The 21,281-nt window shown below is 31.3% G+C and overlaps 1 protein-coding gene across 3 annotated transcripts in view; it reads left to right on the top strand.

Moving 5' to 3' along the window:
- LOC130236942 (polyamine-transporting ATPase 13A3-like) overlaps positions 1 to 21,281 on the top strand; it is a 76,440-nt gene that overhangs the window by 36,749 nt on the left and 18,410 nt on the right. For all 3 annotated transcript variants that reach the window (XM_056467703.1, XM_056467701.1, XM_056467702.1), the window contains exons 8-24: positions 1,099 to 1,168; positions 1,280 to 1,414; positions 4,005 to 4,077; positions 4,185 to 4,316; positions 5,775 to 5,957; positions 7,908 to 8,065; positions 8,925 to 9,113; positions 10,121 to 10,182; positions 10,290 to 10,440; positions 10,517 to 10,633; positions 11,821 to 11,847; positions 11,941 to 12,094; positions 12,181 to 12,301; positions 14,974 to 15,098; positions 16,550 to 16,722; positions 19,135 to 19,263; positions 19,343 to 19,422. In XM_056467703.1, coding sequence (XP_056323678.1) covers positions 1,099 to 1,168; positions 1,280 to 1,414; positions 4,005 to 4,077; positions 4,185 to 4,316; positions 5,775 to 5,957; positions 7,908 to 8,065; positions 8,925 to 9,113; positions 10,121 to 10,182; positions 10,290 to 10,440; positions 10,517 to 10,633; positions 11,821 to 11,847; positions 11,941 to 12,094; positions 12,181 to 12,301; positions 14,974 to 15,098; positions 16,550 to 16,722; positions 19,135 to 19,263; positions 19,343 to 19,422 — 2,079 coding nt within the window. The remainder of the gene's footprint in view (positions 1 to 1,098; positions 1,169 to 1,279; positions 1,415 to 4,004; positions 4,078 to 4,184; positions 4,317 to 5,774; positions 5,958 to 7,907; positions 8,066 to 8,924; positions 9,114 to 10,120; positions 10,183 to 10,289; positions 10,441 to 10,516; positions 10,634 to 11,820; positions 11,848 to 11,940; positions 12,095 to 12,180; positions 12,302 to 14,973; positions 15,099 to 16,549; positions 16,723 to 19,134; positions 19,264 to 19,342; positions 19,423 to 21,281) is intronic.

The following is a 21,281-nucleotide window of genomic DNA, read 5'->3' as shown; positions in this document are numbered from 1 at the left end:
AGGCTCATAAGAGACACGTCACTCACCTTAGGGACCAAAATTGAGGTCTTCATGGGTAAACGTGCTTATCACTCAGAACGTAGTATTTTAAAAATGTAAAAATGCTGATTGTTTCCTGTGAGGGTTTCGGGGGAAGGTTGGTGTATGGCGATTAGAATATACAGTTTGTAAAGTAGAAATATTATTATGTCTATGAGAGTCCCCACCTGGATACAGGAAGAAGTCCATGCATGTTTGTTAATAAAATAAATAAGTAAATTAATAGAATAAACATTAAGAATATTTAGAAAAATGTTTAGAATATATGTAATATTTATAGCAAGATTATTTATTTTAAAGTTGTGCCTTTAACCAATTAAACAATTTTAACCTTTAAACAATTCTATACAATTAATGCATGCTATATTGTACTCTTTTAGATATAATATCAATTAATATTCAGCATTGCTTTATTAAGAAGACATCAATAGCCCTAATTATGTGATTTAAAGACCATGTTAAGTATTATTGAAATAATATTTAAAGAGACTTTTTATAACCATTATTAAACATTTAGGATATTGCTATTTTTATTAATTTGATCCTTCCATCTATATGTGCATTTATATTATATTATATTATATTATATTATATTATATTATATTATATTATATTATATTATTCAGGCCTTAATTTGTGCCAGAACACTCCAGATCCGGCACCCCAAAATCTGATCCAGCACTCCATTTTACCAATCCCCCTCCTCACCCGTCCTCCTCCCCTCGTCCGCAGTTCACTTTCACTTTTTTCTGCGACTCCCCAACCTTCTTTTATTTCGTCCTTGACAACCAACCCCGCCCCAGCTCTTAACTTACGTCCGCGACACCCCTCCACTATCCAAGGTCCCATTATCAACCCCCCCCCCCCCCCCCCCACCACCACCACCCACTATCGTGCGCGACACCTTTACATCTTCGGGTAGCATGCCGTATTCTTTACCCCGATCTGTTCCGGGACATAACGATTCACTAATTATGCACTGATCATATTATATTATATTGTATTGTATTGTTGAACTGATTGTCCAAATCTCACATTGTCTTTTTCTCTTTATTTTAGGAGATTTTTTTTCGGTCTGAATGAAATCGATGTGAAAGTGCCTTCTCTTTTCAAGCTGCTAATTAAAGAGGTACGAGTGCAATGTGAATCTGCTGACTCCACTCTTGTGGAAAAAAAAAAAATGTCTGGTCAGGAAGATGAAATGAAGGAACTGAAACTCGTCTCTTTTTCTCTTTCTCAGGTCCTCAATCCTTTCTACATCTTCCAGCTCTTCAGTGTTGTTCTGTGGTGTACAGATGAATACTATTACTACGCAATGGCCATAGTCGTCATGTCCTTCATATCAATAGCTACCTCTCTCTACACTATTAAGAAGGTAAGCATGGTAAAACGGTTGAATCTGTGTTTTAATTCTGTAATGATGCTTTTTAGTGGAAAGGAGTTGTAAATATGCATTTTGTGACATGTTTCCCAATCGCTGTTAACTGGAAAATGTCTAATTAAATTCTGTGCTATTTTAAATTGAACACAATATTTATTTTGCAGTATGTGTAGCGTATTGGACATTGTGCATACAATTGAAATATATACATTTTAATTATTAAAATATTTTAAAGATATAAATAAATTTTAAATACAGATCAAATAAAAATGTTTGAAAATTTGACCTTTATTCATTAATAAACCAAGTTTGTAATATATTTATTATATATAATACATACAAAACATTTTGTATTCTAAAGTTTTTTAATGAAATATTTAAATATTAATTTATTTTTAAAAAGTACTTTAGTTTATATTTAAATATTACTTTATTTTATTTTCTAATGCAGTAGTCAACATTTGAAGTTGTTCAAAAAGTGTTTTCAAATTATCCTAATACAAGAATGGGTGTTCAGTAGTTTTAGAACAACTTTGATTTAAAGGTTTTGATCCACTTCAAATATTGACTAAACTAACTAACTAACTTTATTCATTTATTTATTTACATTTGCATTTATATTTAATTGTATCTATTTTTATTTTTAATTTATTTTAATTTATATTTATTTATCATTTATTTTTATGTATTGCTATTTATATTTATTTATTTATTTATTTTTTTATAAAGTAATCAATAGTTTTAGGACAACTTTGATTTTAAAAGTTTTGATCCACTTCAAATATTGAATAAATTTAATATATACATTTTTGTATACATTTTTTTATATTATTATTATTATTATTATTATTATTTATTAAATTTTTTTTATTCTAATTAATTTTTTTATATTAATTAAATTTTATATATTTATTACATATTTTTTAATACAGTTGTCAAATTTTTTTTTAATGGATCAAAAAGGTTTTTCAAAATTATCATAAAACAAGAATGTGTGTTCAGTAGTTTCAGGAAAACTTTTAATCCACTTCAAAAATTGTTTTGAAGGTATTTATTTATATTTATACTTGTATTTATTTTTATTTATGTAATTTATTTTATTAATTTAAGTATTTATTTATTTTTATTTGTTTAATACAGTTGTCCATTTTTGAAGTGGATCAACTTTTTTTTATTTATATTTTATTTTGTCTATTTGTATTTTTATTTATATGTATTTATTAGTTATAATTTTATTTGTTGTTTATTGTTATTTATATTTATTGTTATTTATATATTTATTGTTATTTATTTATTTATTTAATAAAGTAGTCACAACTTTGGACATCTTACATTTTACAACTTTGATTTAAGTTTTTTGATCCACTTCAAATATTGATTTAATTTTAACTAATTTATTTATTTATATTTAAATTTAATTGTATTTATATTTATTATTATTTATTTATTGTAATTAATTTAATATAATTTATTTATATAATTTTATTTATTTATTTATTTATTTATTTATTTAATACAGTAATCAAATTCTGAAGTGGATCAAAACGGTTTTTTAATATTATCCTAAAACAAGAATGAGTATTTAATTTTATCTATTTTTATTTGTATTTATTTGTAGTTTTATTTATTTATTATTAATATATATTTTGTGTTTATTTAACAAGGTAGTCAATAGTTTTAGGACAACTTTGATTTAAAGGTTTTGATCCACTTTAAATATTGACTAAACTAACTAACATTTTATTTATTTATTTATTTATTTATTTATATTTTGTTTTATTTTCATTTGTTTATTTATTGAATACAGTAGTCAAAGTTCTTTTTTTTGTGTGTGTATCAAAAAGGGTTTTATCCTAAAACAAGAATGGGTGTTCAGTAGTTTTAGGACAACTTTGATTTAAAGATTTTGATCCAATTCAAATATTGACTAAAATAAACAAATAAAGATTTGTTTGTTTGAATAATTTTTTAAAGATAAAAACTGAAATTCGACATTATTTTGTTTAACCTGCAACATATTTATTGTATAATGTGTCCCATAAAGAGAAATTTTCTTTTAAAGACAAAATCACCTAAATGAATAAACGAAAACGCATCATTTTACAATCAACAACAGTTATTTCACAAATCAAAACATGTACTTACAACTGAAATGTTTTATTTATATAATGTAATGCTGAATCATAATAAAACAGACATATTTTGTAGTGTAACGATTTTGCTTGCGTGTTGTCTATAGGTGTTGATAATCAAGCATATTTGCTTGGGGCTTATATGCAAACATATAAGCCCCTTGAGACGAATCGTCTAGTTTTCAAGGTGATCCTCAATATTCTCAAATATGTACACAATTGGCTGATACAGCAGTGCAGTAATACAAGTGCAACAATGCAGTAAACCATGAAAAACAATCAAGTAAATACAAAAACAAGATGACACAATAATTCACCACCACACACACATACACACACACTCCAAAATATCCAGCATTACAGTTGATACTAATGTTTAAATTGCATAGCTATGTCTCTGTTTGGCCAGAAGAATGTTTATCTGTTCTTCACACTTTATTTGTGTTTTCCAGCAATATGTAATGCTACACGACATGGTGGCAACACACAGTACTGTTCGAGTCACAGTCTGCAGAGGAGAAAGCGGTGTGTAATTTAAGTGCAGTCTGTCATGGTGAATCAGCACTCTGCCTCCTGTGCAGGGAATCAGGGGTAATGATGAGTGATGTCGTTTCTGTTTTTACCTGTTTCAGAAACAGAGGAAGCTCTGTCCACGGACCTGGTGCCCGGTGATGTCATCGTCATTCCTAGCAATGGGACCATCATGCCTTGCGACGCCGTGCTCATCTGTGGAACCTGCATCGTTAACGAGAGCATGCTGACAGGTGATTGCTTGATTCATGGTGTGATGTCACTAAGACTGATCATGAGAACACTGGAGCAGGGCAATTATGGATTAAATTAAGGATTGATATTTAATGCTAATGCATTATAATCCAGATGTTTAAGGCCGATCCTAATGCTACCCCTTAGCCCTTCACCTTACCCCTACCCCTCTTTTTGCACGTTCACGTGAAGGGTTAGGGGTGTCTCAATTCTCTTTAGCTTGAAGGCATAGGGCTAAGGGGATGTAGTAGATAGCCCTTCGAACCGAGATTTTTCAGGACTACACTCAAAACCAAGGGGTAAGAAAATTTCCCAGAATACACCAGCCTCAACGACAGCATAGCTGCACCCAGAAGTAAGGAGATACACAAATTAGTATTTTTTTTGTCATTATTATGAATTTTTACAACAAACAAGAATATGTTTAATACAGTCATAACCCAGGGTTTCCGCGGGGTCTTAAAATCCAAATTTTAGGCCTTAAAAAGTCTTAAATTTGCTCTTCTGGGTCTTAAATATTTCTGCACAGGTCTTATTTTTCCGATGTCCATGTAACGCTACATCTAATGCTCATTTAAATTCTTTTTTGTTGTTGTTGCTTGGTTTTCGTGTTTTTTTTATTTCACCAGTCCTAATGTAATTTGTGGTATTACAACTACAAATGAGACCAACATACAATAGCCAATCAGCTTTCTGTTATTGATAGGCGAATGTGACGTCATCGCTGTGTTTGCGGAGGTTTGCTTTGGGTACGCGCGACATGATTTCAGCTGGCGGAGCTCACAAAATTTTTGAGACTCGGGTGAACAGTTCGCACAGAGATTTTGTCTGAAACTGTCCATGAGTGATCATAGGGAGAACCAGATGACCAATAATTCTTGGCTAGAAATTGCAACAGCCGTGGAAAAGGAGGAAAATTTTGGTAAAAGTTTGGAAAAACTTGAGGGATAAGTTTGTTAAAACAAAAAAGTTAGGCCATGTAAAAGTGGAGACCCGGATGGTTTTAATATTACAGAATCTGTTTTTCCACCATTCATAGGTTTCACACTGATGTGTATATATTACAATTTTCAATTTAAAACCATTTACAAGTTACAAACTAAAATTAAGTAACAAATTATGTCTTTGATAACTGGAAAGGAATATATGAACCTATCAGTTTATAATATACTGATGCCCAGTTTTTAGGCTTTATTGGTGATAATGGTCAGGAATGTTGGACCATTATTGCCTTAGCTTATAAGTAGAGGAAGTAGAAACTAGCTAAACAGTAATGTGTAAATTGTGTGGTGCAGAAACCCTATTTTACAAATGTCTTGTTTTTGTGTTTATTATTTATGGTCACTATTATAATGTTTAATGCATCTTTCTGACTGAGGCGTGTTGTAAATAAAATGTCTTTGTAAATAAAATAAGGATGAGTGAGTATATTGACATGTCCTGGTCTCTGCTGTCAGGTGAGAGTGTTCCGGTCACCAAGACGGATCTCCCGAACCCCGAGCGGGACAAGAAGGGTTCAGACGGAGACCAGATTTACAGCACAGAGGAGCACAAGAGACACACACTCTTCTGCGGCACAAACGTCATCCAGACCCGCTACTACACTGGAGAAATGGTTAAAGCTGTGGTCGTCCGCACAGGTCAGCTCACACTTCATCTGACAGCTAACATCACCTTGTATTGTGGCGTATTATGGGATGTTTTATTGTTGGTCAGAAAGGAACATTAGTCGGTGTCTGATTTGTTAATATTTTGCTTTTTCCTCACATACAGTTGCAGTAATATTCTCTTTATTACTTTTTGGCTTGAAACTCTTAAGGTTACATCTCACAATTTTGACTTGCTTTTCTTTTTTGTCACACAATTTGTGACACTTTTTCCTCCAGAAATTATCTTTATTTTTATTTTATTTATATGTTGATTATTATTATTATTATTATTATTATTATTATTATTATTATTATATTTTTTATTTATTTAATTTTATTATTGTTATTATTGCTATATAATTATTTTGTTTTATTTTGGACCATTTTTTTGTCAATTCTGTTCAGATCTTATTATTATTATTAATATTATATTTTATTATGCCAAAAAGTTTGACTTTTTTCCTCCAGAGTTTGCATTTTGGACTTTTTACTTAAATAAATATCACACGATCTTAACAGAATTATTTATTATTATTTATTTATTTATTTTTTATTATTATTATATTTATTATTATTATTTTTATTAATTTTATTATTATTATGTAATTTATTTTACCAAAAAATGACATCTTTTTTTTCTCCAAGAATTAAAAAATTCTGTTCCCATCATGTTATTTATTTAATTTAATTAAAATAATTTAATAATTTTTTTTATTTTTTATTTTATCGTATTTGGGGCTTTTGCCTACCAAATTTTGCATCTCACCATTTTGTTTTATATTTTTATTCTGAATCGAGTTTGCATTTTGCAGTTAATTGTAGGGATGGTATACAGTTTAACCCAAAGAATGACCAGTCTGTCAGATGAAGAAGAGCCAGAGTCAGAGATTCAAATAAATAAATAAAGTTTACTGAAGATAGTTTGCAGTTTCATCACTTCAACACTCGCCATGAGTTCCTATGCCGCTCTGCTTACAATAACAAATCAAAAACAATTATACTCTCTCATAACGTCATTAACTGCGTCACACTTATAGGTGTTCTAACCTGATCGGTTAAAACACAGATAGACTAGGAAAATTTCCACGTGGGATGTGTGCGTACAATTCTGAACAACATCTTAAGCATATAAACGTCAGACATCCACTAGACTGTTTAGAGCTGCAGGACTCCAGACCTGTGAAACAGATCCACAATCAAATAGAACACACACACTTAAAGTACAATCTGTTTCTTACCCAAGGCTTGGTGTATTCTCAGTCGTTTTTATCAAAACTGGTTAAAAACCGGTATAATCTAAATTCAGGCAGTTATAATACCCTTACTACACAAAGTCTATCTTGAATAAAAAGTAGAATCACTTTAAAACAATTAACCGTAAAAATAACAAAATCACTGTAGACATTTTGGATAGTATTAACTCATAGAAATAACAATAGAAACAGTTGCTTCCAGTCCTCAGCCCTCAGTTTCACTCAAGGTCTCTGTGACCTCTGACCTAGTTAGATGGCTCCTGAAAAAGTTACACAGAGACATACATAGAGCAGTGTGTTAACTTATTCATTAGTTAAAATAATTTCAAAGTTAAATACTCCTTTAAATAATCATATTTAATAAAGATAATGAGAAACAGGATGATGCAAAAAGGATAAATCGTTGATCCATGCTGAGACTGATTGGAAGGTATAAATCCGAATCCTTCATAATAAACCTAGGTTTACTTTAAAATTAAAATGATTACATTACATTAAAAATGAATTGCACATTTTTATATTTATATATTTTTTACTTGAGCTATAAATTCTGACTTTTTTCCTGCAACATTTGACTTTTTTTTTTTTTATAATAAAGAATAAATAAATAAGAAGGCATGAGAAAATTTCTTTATTTACTGTCTGACATAATCTTCTCCACTGATGTGTGTATGTTTTTGATTTCTAGGTTTCAGCACAGCTAAAGGGCAGCTCATCCGGTCTATCCTGTACCCCAAACCCACAGACTTTAAGCTGTACAGAGACGCTTACCTCTTCTTGCTGTGTCTGGTGGCCGTCGCCAGTGTTGTCTTTATCTACTCTCTGGTTATGAAGATCTTAAATCAGGTTTTTATCAATCTTTACCTCTCTGCAGGGTTTTACGTGGCTTTACTGTTACTTGCATGCAGTTTGAAATGAGAGAATTTGTGTTGAGCCACCTGTGAGCAGACATTTTTTTGATCATTTATTCAGTTTCCATTTTGATATTTCCACTTGTTTTTTTTTTTTCTTTTAAAAAAATCTGAATTGATATCTAGTAATTTGATGCTTGTGTATATATGTATATATATGTGTATATATGTGTATATATGTGTATATATGTATATATATATATATATGTGTATATATATATATACACACACACTTTCATAGCGTTTACATAATTTTATATATACATATTACATAATTTTTATATAAATAAATAAATAAATAAATAAATAAATAAATAAATAAATAAATAAATAAAATAGGTGGGCATAGATAATTTTTTTTTTTCATCTAGATTGATCTCACTGTAATCTTGGAATTAATCTAGATTAAAATGGCTCATTTGAATTTTGCCGAAGGCATTCAGAATAGGTGTGCTACCCAAATAATGACTAAATATAAGTCATGAGAACGGGTTTCTCAAGCCAGGTGGCGCATTAGACCAGGGGATCATCTTAGGTTTTTAAGATTATATTTATATATATTCACAATTGAAGTCAGAGTTTATTTATATATATATATATATATATATATATATATATATATATATATATATATATATATATATATATATATATATATATATATATATATATATATATATATATTTCCAAGATTGTCCTAAGACCAGATGAAAGGCTTTGATCTTCTTCAAATGTTGAATACTGTATATAGTGAGTCTAGTGTAGAAAAGTGTTGTTGTGTGTGTTTCCTGCAGGAACCAGTGAAGGAGATCATTGTGAAGTCACTGGACATCATCACCATCACGGTTCCTCCTGCTCTTCCAGCAGCAATGACCGCAGGCATAGTTTATGCTCAGAGGAGACTCAGGAAAGTGGGTATCTTCTCCATCAGCCCACAGAGAATCAACATCTGCGGGCAGCTCAACCTCGTTTGCTTTGACAAGGTGAATATGAGACCTAAATGATGATTAAATTAATCCAAGGATAGAAAGCTAAATAGAAGACAAATATTTTGGATGTCTTTTAACAAGAGATCTGTTTAATCTAGAGTTAAATCAGGCAAACTGCAGTGATGTTCTGGCACCTCTATGTCTTATAATAAATGGCTAGATATATTTAAATGATTCATTTAGTAAATTATTTGTAATATTTATTTAATATTTATATTATGTATTATTAATATTTACTGTTAATATCATTTAAATTTTATTATTTACTATTTTATTATTATTATTATTATTAATATTAGTTGTTGTATTATTACTACTACTACTACTACTACTACAACAACTACTACTACTACTACTACTACTAATAATAATAATAATAACATCAATATATCATATTAATAATAATAATAATAATAATAATTATTATTATTATTATTATTATTATTATTATTATATTAGATCAATACTTTGCACTTTATTAAAATAAGTTATACTAAATAAATAATGCAACAATTGGTGTTATTAATAATTAGTAATAATTAACTAATTATTAATATTGTTGTATTACTACTACTACTACTACTACTACTACTACTACTACTACTATTAATAATAATAATACTACTAATAATAATAATAATAATAATATAAAGATATATTAATAATAATATTTATTATTATTATTATATTAGATCAATACTTTGCACTTGATTAAAATAAATTATACTAAATAAATAATGCAACAATTGGTGTTATTAATATTTTATTTTCGTAAAACAATCTATTATTTAAAGAATAATGTATGTGGTGGTGTTATTAAAAAATCAATAAATAATACAAAATTCTAAATTGTAATATTATTTATATTGAATATAATAACTTATTTATTTCTTTATAAATAAATAGAGAAGGCTCATATATATAATATAATATAATATAATATAATATAATATAATATAATATAATATAATATAATGTTTTATTATTCTGGGACGTTTCAGACAGGCACCCTCACAGAAGATGGTTTGGACATGTGGGGAATTCAGCGGGTAGAAGACAGCAGGTATGATTTATATTTATAAAATTAACTAGATAGACAATATAAATCTCAATTATTTGTATATTATCATGTGGATAACGGACCAATCCCCCTGTGTTTTGTTCCCTCAGATTCCAGCTTTCAGAGGAACGAGCGGATGATAAAAACCTGGTGACGAGCAAGTTTGTGTCCTGCATGGCCACGTGTCACTCGCTGACCAAAATTGAGGGTCAACTTTCTGGAGATCCGCTCGACCTGAAGATGTTTGAGGCCACCGGATGGGTCAGTTGGTGCGAGTGACAGCACTTTCTCATCAGTTCAGGTTGTTTGGGTTGACTCTGTTTTCTGTGGTGTTCAGATCCTAGTTGAAGCTACAGAAGAAGAGACGGCTCATCATGACCGCATCGAACTCACTTATGTAAAACCACCAAACCAGCTGCTCCCGCCACCGGTCATCTCACCTGAGCAGGACATGGTGAGCATTTCTCAGTCAATCTGAAAATACTGCAGTTTGTTTTGTTTTGTTTTATCTGGTTTTGTTTTGTTTGATCAAACAAAAAGCAAAACAAGATCAAAACAAACAGTATCTTGCTTTGTTTGATTTAGTTTTAGTTGATCTTGTTTTGTTTGTTTTTGTTATGTTGTTTGATTTTGTTTTGGTTGATCTTGTTTTGTTTGTTTTTCTTATGTTGTTTGATTGTGTTTTGGTTGATCTTGTTTTGTTTGTTTTTCTTATGTTGTTTGATTGTGTTTTGGTTGATCTTGTTTTGTTTGTTTTTCTTATGTTGTTTGATTGTGTTTTGGTTGATCTTGTTTTGTTTGTTTTTCTTATGTTGTTTGATTGTGTTTTGGTTGATCTTGTTTTGTTTGTTTTTCTTATGTTGTTTGATTGTGTTTTGGTTGATCTTGTTTTGTTTGTTTTTCTTATGTTGTTTGATTGTGTTTTGGTTGATCTTGTTTTGTTTGTTTTTGTTATGTTGTTTGATTTTGTTTTGGTTGATCTTGTTTTGTTTGTTTTTGTTATGTTGTTTGATTGTGTTTTGGTTGATCTTGTTTTGTTTGTTTTTCTTATGTTATGTTATTTGATTTTATTTTGCTTGATTTTGTTTTGTTTTGATTTTGTTGTTTGGTTTATACTATATACCATATATATTGCTATATACTGTAGCTAATAACGGTATAATTATTTTATATAATATTTATTTTTTGTTTCTTTATCTGTATTTATTTTTTGTTTACTACCAGTACCAACCAGAGTTACTGGTGATAATTTAATGTCCTATGTTTTATTACTGCTAATATAATACATTTAATTTATTTGTATATTTCTAAACTGAGATTTTTTCATTTTAAACTTTTGTAAAAATATCTATTGATTCATTTAAATACTTATTTAAAAAAATTATTACTATTAATTGCTCTTTTTAAAAATTTAAATATAAATTTTTTTTATGTATTCTGCTACTTTATTTATTAGTACTACTTTTTTATAGCCAAAATGTATATTTTATTTTTTATACCATATTTATAACATAAATTTTTTTAAATATTGATTCATAAAAAATAACTCTAATAACATAATTACTGTAAACATTTAATTATTTAATAATCTATATCTTACTTATCTTATTATTCATCCAATCTCTTGTGCTTTTCTTTCAGGAACTGTCTGAACTCTATGAGCTCTCAGTATGTACAATGACTTTTATTATCACTATAAATATTCACATATAACTTCAATTATGGACATACTGTTGCATTTCTATATTTTGTTACTCCTAGGCATCATATATGATCGGTATCGTGCGGCAGTTCTCCTTCTCCTCCGCGCTTCAGAGAATGAGCGTGGTTGTTCGTCAGATTGGAGAAAGACGGATGGACGCATATCTGAAAGGAGCACCAGAGGTGGTGGCCAGTTTGTGTAAGAAAGAGTCAGGTCAGTGGCGCATCTGTCCGTTATTACTATGCGATACCTTTTTCCACATTCAAATCTGTTAAATTGCTTGCTTTCTCTCCTCACAGTACCAGAGGATTTTGCAGAGGTTTTGGAGGATTACACCAAACAGGGCTTCCGGGTCATTGCTCTGGCACACAGACGGCTGGAATCCAAACTTACATTTCATAAAGTGCAGAACATTAACAGGTAAAGTTTATATAAATGTCCTTTTATAACCTTTTACAGTATGTGTGATAATCCATAGGTGCCCCTTTAATGTGCCTGTAAAGTTTTAAAAATGCCTGAAAATTCACCACTCTTAGATTGTTTGTTTGTGTTTTGCTTGTAAAAACATGAGGTGCAATGCTTCAGAATGGTTTGGGGAAAAAAACACAGCATAAAAGCACTGGTCCACTGCTATGGAACTGACAGTAATGAGCAGCGCTGCGTGTGAAAGTTGAAGTTCTTTTAACTTTACGCGGCATCTAAAACATCGCTGCTCTCACATGCACAACACTTCAAAAGACGTGAACATGACAGTCCGTCAAGAGTGTGTTTACATTGAAAAAACAATAGAAAAGTAGCATGTTGGAAACGAAAATGCATTTGTGTGAACTCTCCCGTAGACAGAGCACATTTTTGCTTCTGAAAATGCAAGATGCAGGGATTCAAAGTAATTTGCAACAAAAAAAGCACAGCATAAAGGACAGGGATCCAAACACAGCCACTGAGAGCCTATAAACAGAAACTTGCAAAGTTTGCCCTGCCTCAGAGTTCTTCTGACTGGTCCACTTATTTGGAACTGACATTAAGCAGCATTGTGTGTGAAAGTTGCACTTCAAAGGTGCAATATTCAAGCCTATTGGTCACATGTCTGTCAAGTGTGTGTTTACATTCAAAAACAATGGCAAATTAGTGTATTTGTGTGAACCACCCCTTGTGTTGCTTGGGTATATTTTTAGAAATAGGCAAAAATACACGGTAGGGGTCAAAATATCATCAATCCTGACAAATTGAATATATAAAAAAAAAGTTTATTTATTCAACTTTCAGATTATGCATATTATGACTGGTTTTGTGGTCCAGGCTCACTTCTATTAAACCATGATGTAAACATGCCATTTTTGTGTATATCTTTTTTTTGGCTTAAAAAAAAAAACTAGTTACAAAACACATACTTAAAGCATACATTTTCTTATACATTCCTGTGCAGTATTCAACAAATTACATTAACATTTAGTCATTTAGCAGGTGCTTTTGTCCAAAGCGACTTACAATTGAGGAGGTATTCAGCAATTCATCAAGAAGAGGCAATGCAAACAAAGTGTTAGTTATACAAAGGAACTGTTAGTGCTCAGAGAATATATTGCTAGAGTAGGTTTTTTTTATAGAGAGGGAGAGAGAGAGAGAGAGAGAGAGAGAGTGTGTGCTTCAATAGGTGGTTTTGGTATTATTTACCAGGGTTCAGGTGTTCTAAGAAGAGATGGAGTTGTCATTTGAATCATTAATGGAGCATTACGCAAAAATCATAGCGCTTTCGAAAATTATTCCAACGGATTAATAACTTAAATGCTGGGTGCTTCTCTTTAAGAAACAATTCTTCCTGACATGTAATTTTAAATGCAAAAAACACTTAAATGCAAAAAACACTTTTGAAATACTGCTAAAGACTGGTAGACTTTAAAAGTAAACCACCTCCACTTACGATTTTTTACTAACAACTAGTAATCTAAACCTGCAAAACTTGCAATGCAAAACACTTTCTCCTTGGAAATAAGCCTTTTATTTTATTTTATTTATTTATTTATTTTTTTACAAGTACTAATCTCTAAATGCAAACCTTTCAATGCAAAACGCCTATACACTTAAGAGTTAATATTCAACTACTAGTAATCTATAAATGCTAATCAAAACACTTTCACGTAAGAAATATTATTATACGATTAGTATCAATGAATATAAACCTTTTCAATATAAGAATACTATCGGCTAGGTCACAGACAAATTTATTTTCTCGACAAGCAGAAAATTAGCTTAAGCAGAACAAACACGTGTTTAGTATAAATGCCACTCACTAAATATCTACTGCCATCCTTCACTGAATGTTTAGTCGCTCCAAGATTACAAAAGAAAAAAATGCAAAGAAAGTAAAAACAAATAAAATAAAAAAAAACAATATGTACCGATGGTGGTTCATTCCACTGTGGCGACCCCAGATTAATAAAGGGACTAAGCTGAAAAGAAAATGAGTAAATCAATGAATATGTACCTACTGTGCATATACTGTACACATAAGTCTCACACATATGCACATACACGTAAAAAGCTATACAATTAAATTTTTTATTAAATAGAATAAAATAAGGTCACCTATTACAAAATATGTTCACTTACATATCTTCTATTATCTCAAGTATATTTCCATTATTTTCTTTATCTAAAAAACAAAAAAAAAACATAAAAGGGTTTCAAGCATTGTGTGTCTCTCTTTGAATGCAAATGAGCTCCTGTTGCTCCCTGTCTCTTTCCAGAAGAGAGCGGAGCATTTACAGCATGCATCTCAGATACTCTCATTTTTAAGTGCACAGAAATTTGGCTGTCAGAGAACATAGTTTGAATATTAAAATAAGTTATTTTTCATGCCACACAAAGTTATGACAGAAGGTTAAATGGCACACATTCATGTAATGTTGGTTATAGCTGTGAAAGTAAACATGGAGAATAAATGACACGTGGATCAATATATTAGATCTGTGAAACCATTACTTCGGAAATGAAGACAATATACTAAACCAGGCATTTAAATAGATCGTGCTTTGTTTTTTGTCATCATGTGCCTGGTTGATGTCATTCTAGATTTGGTTTGTGTTTTTCTACAGGGATCAGATCGAGAAAAATATGGATTTTCTGGGTTTGATTGTCATGCAGAACAAGTTGAAAACTGAAACTCCAGGAGTGCTGGATGATCTACGGCGGGCCAACATACGCACAGTTATGGTCACAGGTACAGACAACATTCAAAATGTTGATTTTCATTCATGTCTGTTCATAAAACCTGAGAGTTTATTACAGTTCCTGAATAATTCATTTATGAGGACAGTTTAAATTGTGATGAAGGTTATTCACGTGAAGTTTATATAGAATATAAAAGTCTTCAAATGTTTGGGGTCAATATGTACAGTTAAGATAACATTATTAGCCCTCCTGTGAAACTTTTTCAGATAATTCCTAAGTGATGTTTGATGAAACAAGGAAATTTTTCAAAAAGTTTCTTCTGGGGAAAGTCTCGATTCTTTTAGTTGGCTGGAATAAACAAAAAAAGAAGAAAACCGGCTAAAGCCAATATTATTAGGCCCTTTAAGATAGATAATTATATGTGATGTAATGTCATTTATTCATTTATTTATTATATTTATTTATTTATTTATTATCATGGAATTTAAAAACGTCTTTAGTCAGTAAAAGTCTCTTTAGCTCTTTAGTCAGTAAAAGTCAGGGAAACGTAGGAAATTTGACGTTTGGCTATGAGTTTATACTGTGTATAGTATACAGGTAGGTGTAGTATAGTATATTTATGTATAGTTAGTGTGTGTGTGTGTGTGTGTGTGTGTGTGTGTGTGTGTGTGTATGTATATATATGTATATATATATATATATATATATATATATATATATATATATATATATATATATATATATATATATATGTATGTATATATATATATATATATATATATATATATATATGTATATATATATATATATATATATATATATATATATATATATATATATATATGTATATATATATATATATATATATATATATATATATATATATATATATATGTATATATATATATATATATATATATATATATATGTATATATATATATATATATATATGTATGTATATGTATATATATATATGTATGTATATGTATATGTATATGTATATATATATATATATATATATATATATATATATATATATATATATATATATATATATATATATATATATATATATATATATACTATCTCCTACAAACCTGCTTCCTCCACTTACCTCATTTAAGTGGACGAGCAATGAATCTGCCGCTGTAGTTGGAAGATGTCGACCATTCAGACTGTCCAGCCTCAGACACACAGGAGTCTGGGAGCTCTGAAGCTTAATTCATTAGGTATTTCTGGAATCTCGTCTAATAAGCTTCTCAGCTCTCCAGATTACCAGCCAAGCGCTCCAAAGTTCAGACCAGGCTGAATGCGGCATTGTGAATGTAAGCAGATTGAGTTTGTTCATGACCCACTCTTCAATCATGAGCAACGTCTGGATTCTGGCCAGATGACATTGTCCAAAAGGTACATGATGTGCCTGGAATTGCACTTTTTGTACTGAGTATTACAATGTTTTTTTTTTGTTTTTTTTTTTTTTGTCCATGTTTTTCATGTAGGTGACAATATGTTGACGGCCATCTCTGTGGCGCGAGACTGTGGCATGATTCAGCCGCTGGACCTGGTCATTATTGCAGACGCGGTGCCCCCAAAGGATGGACAGGCTGCCAAGATCAACTGGCACTACGCCGACAAACCCAGCAAACACTCCAACAAGCCCACCAAACTAGAGGTCAGTGCGCCATCTTCTGGACACAACCCGCCACTGCTGAACGCAACAGCTACTGAATATATAGCCAAAGACTATAGAATAAGGGACTTTGTTATAGCGCACTTAACACACATCAAAGTTAACAAAAGTGCTAACAATGTAATAAAAGGTAAAACAATAGCATATAAAGAAATACTATAAAAAATACAATTACAAAAAATAACATTTTAAACGGTGTCTATAGCTCTTAGAAAGTATTAAAAGTCAATAAATCAATTATGAGAAAATTAAGGTCCTTAATTAAGGTCTTAAATTTGGTTCAAGCATTGTCCAAAGTGTTTGACTCCAAAAAAGCATGAAAATATACATTTTTCTTCTAATATTAACAACCCACGCGTACCCACGCGATTGGTTCCCGTCAGGGTGATGTGATGTAATTTGCGACAAATGCATGAAGGTGATGTGACGCTCTCCACGTGTAGTTAAACCATAGAGCGAAACAGACGGCAAAATGGGAAAATGTAAGTTTGCGTACTCCTGGTTGGAGAAAGACGAGTTTAAACAGTGGCTGAAGCCTGTCGCTGAAAACAACCACGTAATTTATTCTTTCAAGCTTTGTTTCTTCCGTGCTTATCTGAGTTCTGTTGCATGTTTGTGCTCCATTCACTTAATAAACAGTTGTTAATAAACAGTTAAGTTAATAAACCTTTAACAAGTTAAAGGTTTGATATTGATTAGAACTTAAAGTGGCGACGAGGTCTTTAAAATATTCTGATAAGGTCTTTAAAAAGGTATCATTAAGTAAAGCATTTCAGTCTGTCCTTCATTGTTTAACTCTTTCATCAATAATAGTCATTAATCGTGCTTATATACATTTTGTCATGTAGATATTATGTATCATGTAGATAACTGAATAAAAGTTAACAAAATATTTACCACTAGGCTTTCTGCTGAAATGTGTATACATGATAATACACATACAGTGTAATTATTATGATAATGAGTTGAAAAACAAATATTTGTCGATTGTAAGTTTGGACTAAGTTTGATTTGAAATGCAATAAGGAGGTTAGTGCACCATCTGAAGGACACAACTCTGGTTTGGTGGGCACAACTGCAACTTTATTTATAGCGCACTTTAAAACTACAAAGTTGATCAAAGTGCTAACAATGAAATAAAAGATAAAATAATAGCATAAAAAACAGCATGTAAAGAAATACAATTAAACAAATAAAAAAAAAAGGTAAATTATTTTTATATATTAGATAAAAAAAAGTATATATTTAAAAATAATAATAATAAAATATATTAGTAAATCATTTTAGTTTGTCCTTTATTGTTGCTAATAAAGTACGCAAGAACATGCAATATAAACTGGCAGTCATATATACATTTATACATCTTAAAGGGCAAACTTTTATTTATTTGATACAGGAAAACAGTAATATTGTGGAAAAATCATTAAAAAACAGCATTAATATGATTTCTTCTCATTTGTGCTGTTGTTCTTAACATTATTATTGTATTTTGTTGTTCTCCTTAAGTAGTATTTCTTCAACATTATGGTTAATATATTTGGAAATTAATACTTTTTAATGATAACACATTACCTTTATTCAAATGACAAAGATATTGTTAAAAACATTTATTATGTCAAACAAATGCTGTTTAAAAAGTCATAAGAGGGTTTCCTCAAACAAATATTAAGCAACAATTTCCAACATTCGTGTGACACGGTGGCTCAGTGGTTAGCATTGTCGCCTCACGGCAAGAAGGTTGCTGGTTCGAGTTCCGGATGGGTCAGTTGGCATTTCTGTGTGGAGTTTGCATGTTTTGCCTGTGTTCGTGTGGGTTTCCTCCGAGTGCTCCCGTTTCCCCCCACAGTCAAAAGACATGCACTGTAGGTGAATTTCATAAGCTAAATTGCTCATAGTGTATGTGTGTAAACGAGTGTGTATGGATGTTTCCCAGTACTGTGTTGCAGCTGGAAGTGATTCCGCTGTGTAAAACATATGCTGGATAAGTTGGCGGTTTACTCCGCTGTGGCGACCCCTGATTAATAAAGAGACTAAGCCGAAAAGAAAAATGAATGAATTTCCAACATTATCTTCAAACAGTATGCTGTTAGTGCATTAAATTTGCACTTTAGAGTGATTTCTGAAAGATTATGAGACCCTGAATACTGCAATAATAATGCTGACAAACGATTCTGCTCTGCATCACAAAAATTAAAGTACTTTGTGTTGTTTTGCTGTAATTTTTGATCATCTTTGATGTGTTTAATAGACTTCTTTCAAAAATATATTTTAAAAAAATCTTAATATCAAACCTTTGATTGCCAGTGTACATGAAAAATCTTCATAAATTACCACCGGATGAAGCACAAAACTGTAGCTTCATGATCTCTCACCACTTGTGCTCTGTGTTTTCAGGAGGTGGAGATTATTTTGGAAGATGGTCATTCTGTGGACGAGTCCAGATCTCAGGAACAGTATCACTTCGCCATGAGCGGAAAATCTTTCGCTGTAATTATCGAGCATTTCCAGGACCTACTGCAGAAGGTTGGCAGACTGTTAATTCCCCCTACACTGTATCTCTGTGAATGTCACATTTGATATTTACAATGTTTTCATGGTGTAGCTGGTGCTTCATGGGACTGTGTTTGCAAGGATGGCACCTGACCAGAAGACTCAGCTTGTGGAGACTTTAGAAAGTGTAGAGTGAGTATTAACATACACACACACACACACACAAACACATACTCAAAGTCTGTGAAATCAAAATTTACAATGTTTATTTTTGCTAGCGCACATAATTTTTTTTAGGGCAACAATTCATCTGTGCAAATTTAATCTGCTGGAAAAAAAGTTCATTCATTCATTTTCCTTCGGCTTAGTCCTATAATAATCCGGGGTTACCACAGCAGAATGAACCGCCTTTCCAGCCACAACCCATTACTGGGAAACACCCATACACTATCACATTCACACACACTACTGCCAAATTAGTTCATCCAATTCACCTATAGTGCACCCGGAGGAAACCCACACGAATACGGAGAGAACATGCTAACTCCACACAGAAATGCCAACTGGCCCAGCCGGGACTCGAACCAGAGACCTTCTTGCAGTGAGGTGACAGTGCTAGCCACTGTGCCACTGGAATGAAAGTTTGTTTGGGTAATCTTTAATCTTTAGTCTGACTTTTAATATTCTTAACCACATCCCTCTTACTGTTACAAGGAAATGATTCTCAAAAAGAAAGCCCCGCCCCTACACAATATTCAGTTGCAGTTGGAAGTACATCAACTTACTGTAATAAAAGTCTCAGTAACTTCAATTCAATTTATCATGTATATAATCACTTCAATTCAATGTAGATTTTGTCAAAGCAGCTTAACATAGAAGTTCTAGTCAGTTGAAACTGTGTCAGTCCAGTTTTCAGAGTTAAAGTTCAGTTCAGTTCAGTGTGGTTTAAATTTCACTGTTGGAAGTCCAAACACTGAAGAGCAAATCCATCGATGCGCAGCTCCACAAATCCCAAACCAAGCAAGCCAGTGACGAGGAACAAAACTTCACCAATTGACAAAAGTGAAGGAAAAAAAGCTAGAGAGAAACCAGGCTCTGTAGAGCACGACTATTTCTCCTCTGGCCAAATTTCTCATGCAGCGCTGCAGTCTAGGCTCTAGAGGCTGGAGAACGCTGGACGTCCATTATGGAGAACTACGGGTGTAAGTAGGTCATCGGAGGTGACTCGTCTGTCAATGGGGTTTTTCAGAAATCAGTCTTATGCTCTCCGCTCCTCCATGACCGCCACAGCATCAGCTCAGGATACGGCCTGCTCCAGGATTATGGACACCATGGCATTTCTTCATCAATCTTGGATCGCATCAGTGGCACTGCATAATCTTTAGAGACCTCGGAATGAGTATCCCCAAGTGGAAATAGAGAATAAAGAAAATAATTACCGTCGTCTTCTGGAACTTCTGGCTCATGTGGACTTTAATGAACTTTGTTAATTATAATAAATGCTTTATGAGCACCAAATCATCATATTAAAATGATTTCTGAAGGATCATGTGACACTGAAGACTGGAGTAATGATAAATTGCATTTATAAATATATTTAAATAGAAATTGGTTATTTTAAATTGTAATATTTCACAGAATTACTGTTTTAACTGACAATAAAAAAGCCTTTATAAGCATAAGATAAATGTATAGTAGGCAAAGGCAAAATTATGAGCCCTCCTGTGAATTTTTAATATTGCCCAAATTGTTTAACAGAGGAAGGTATTTTTCACAGTATTTCTGATAATATATTTTTTTCTAAATTTTATATGTTTTATTTCGGCTAGTGTAATTAGCAGTTTTTAATTTTTTACAAAACCGTTTTAAGGTCAATATTATTAGCCCACTTAAGTAATATTTGTTTCCAATTGTCTTAAGAACAATTCATCGTTATACAATAACTTGCCTAATTACTCTATCTTGCCTAAAGTCTTTACATGTCACTTTTAGCTGAAAACTAGTATCTTAAAAACATCTAGTCAACTATTATTTACTGTCATCATGGCAAA

This window comes from Danio aesculapii, chromosome 11 (genome assembly GCF_903798145.1).
Source record: "Danio aesculapii chromosome 11, fDanAes4.1, whole genome shotgun sequence".
Taxonomy (NCBI): Eukaryota; Metazoa; Chordata; class Actinopteri; order Cypriniformes; family Danionidae; genus Danio; species Danio aesculapii.
Note: the sequence above shows the minus strand (reverse complement) of the source record. Positions and strands in the feature narration are given on the sequence as shown.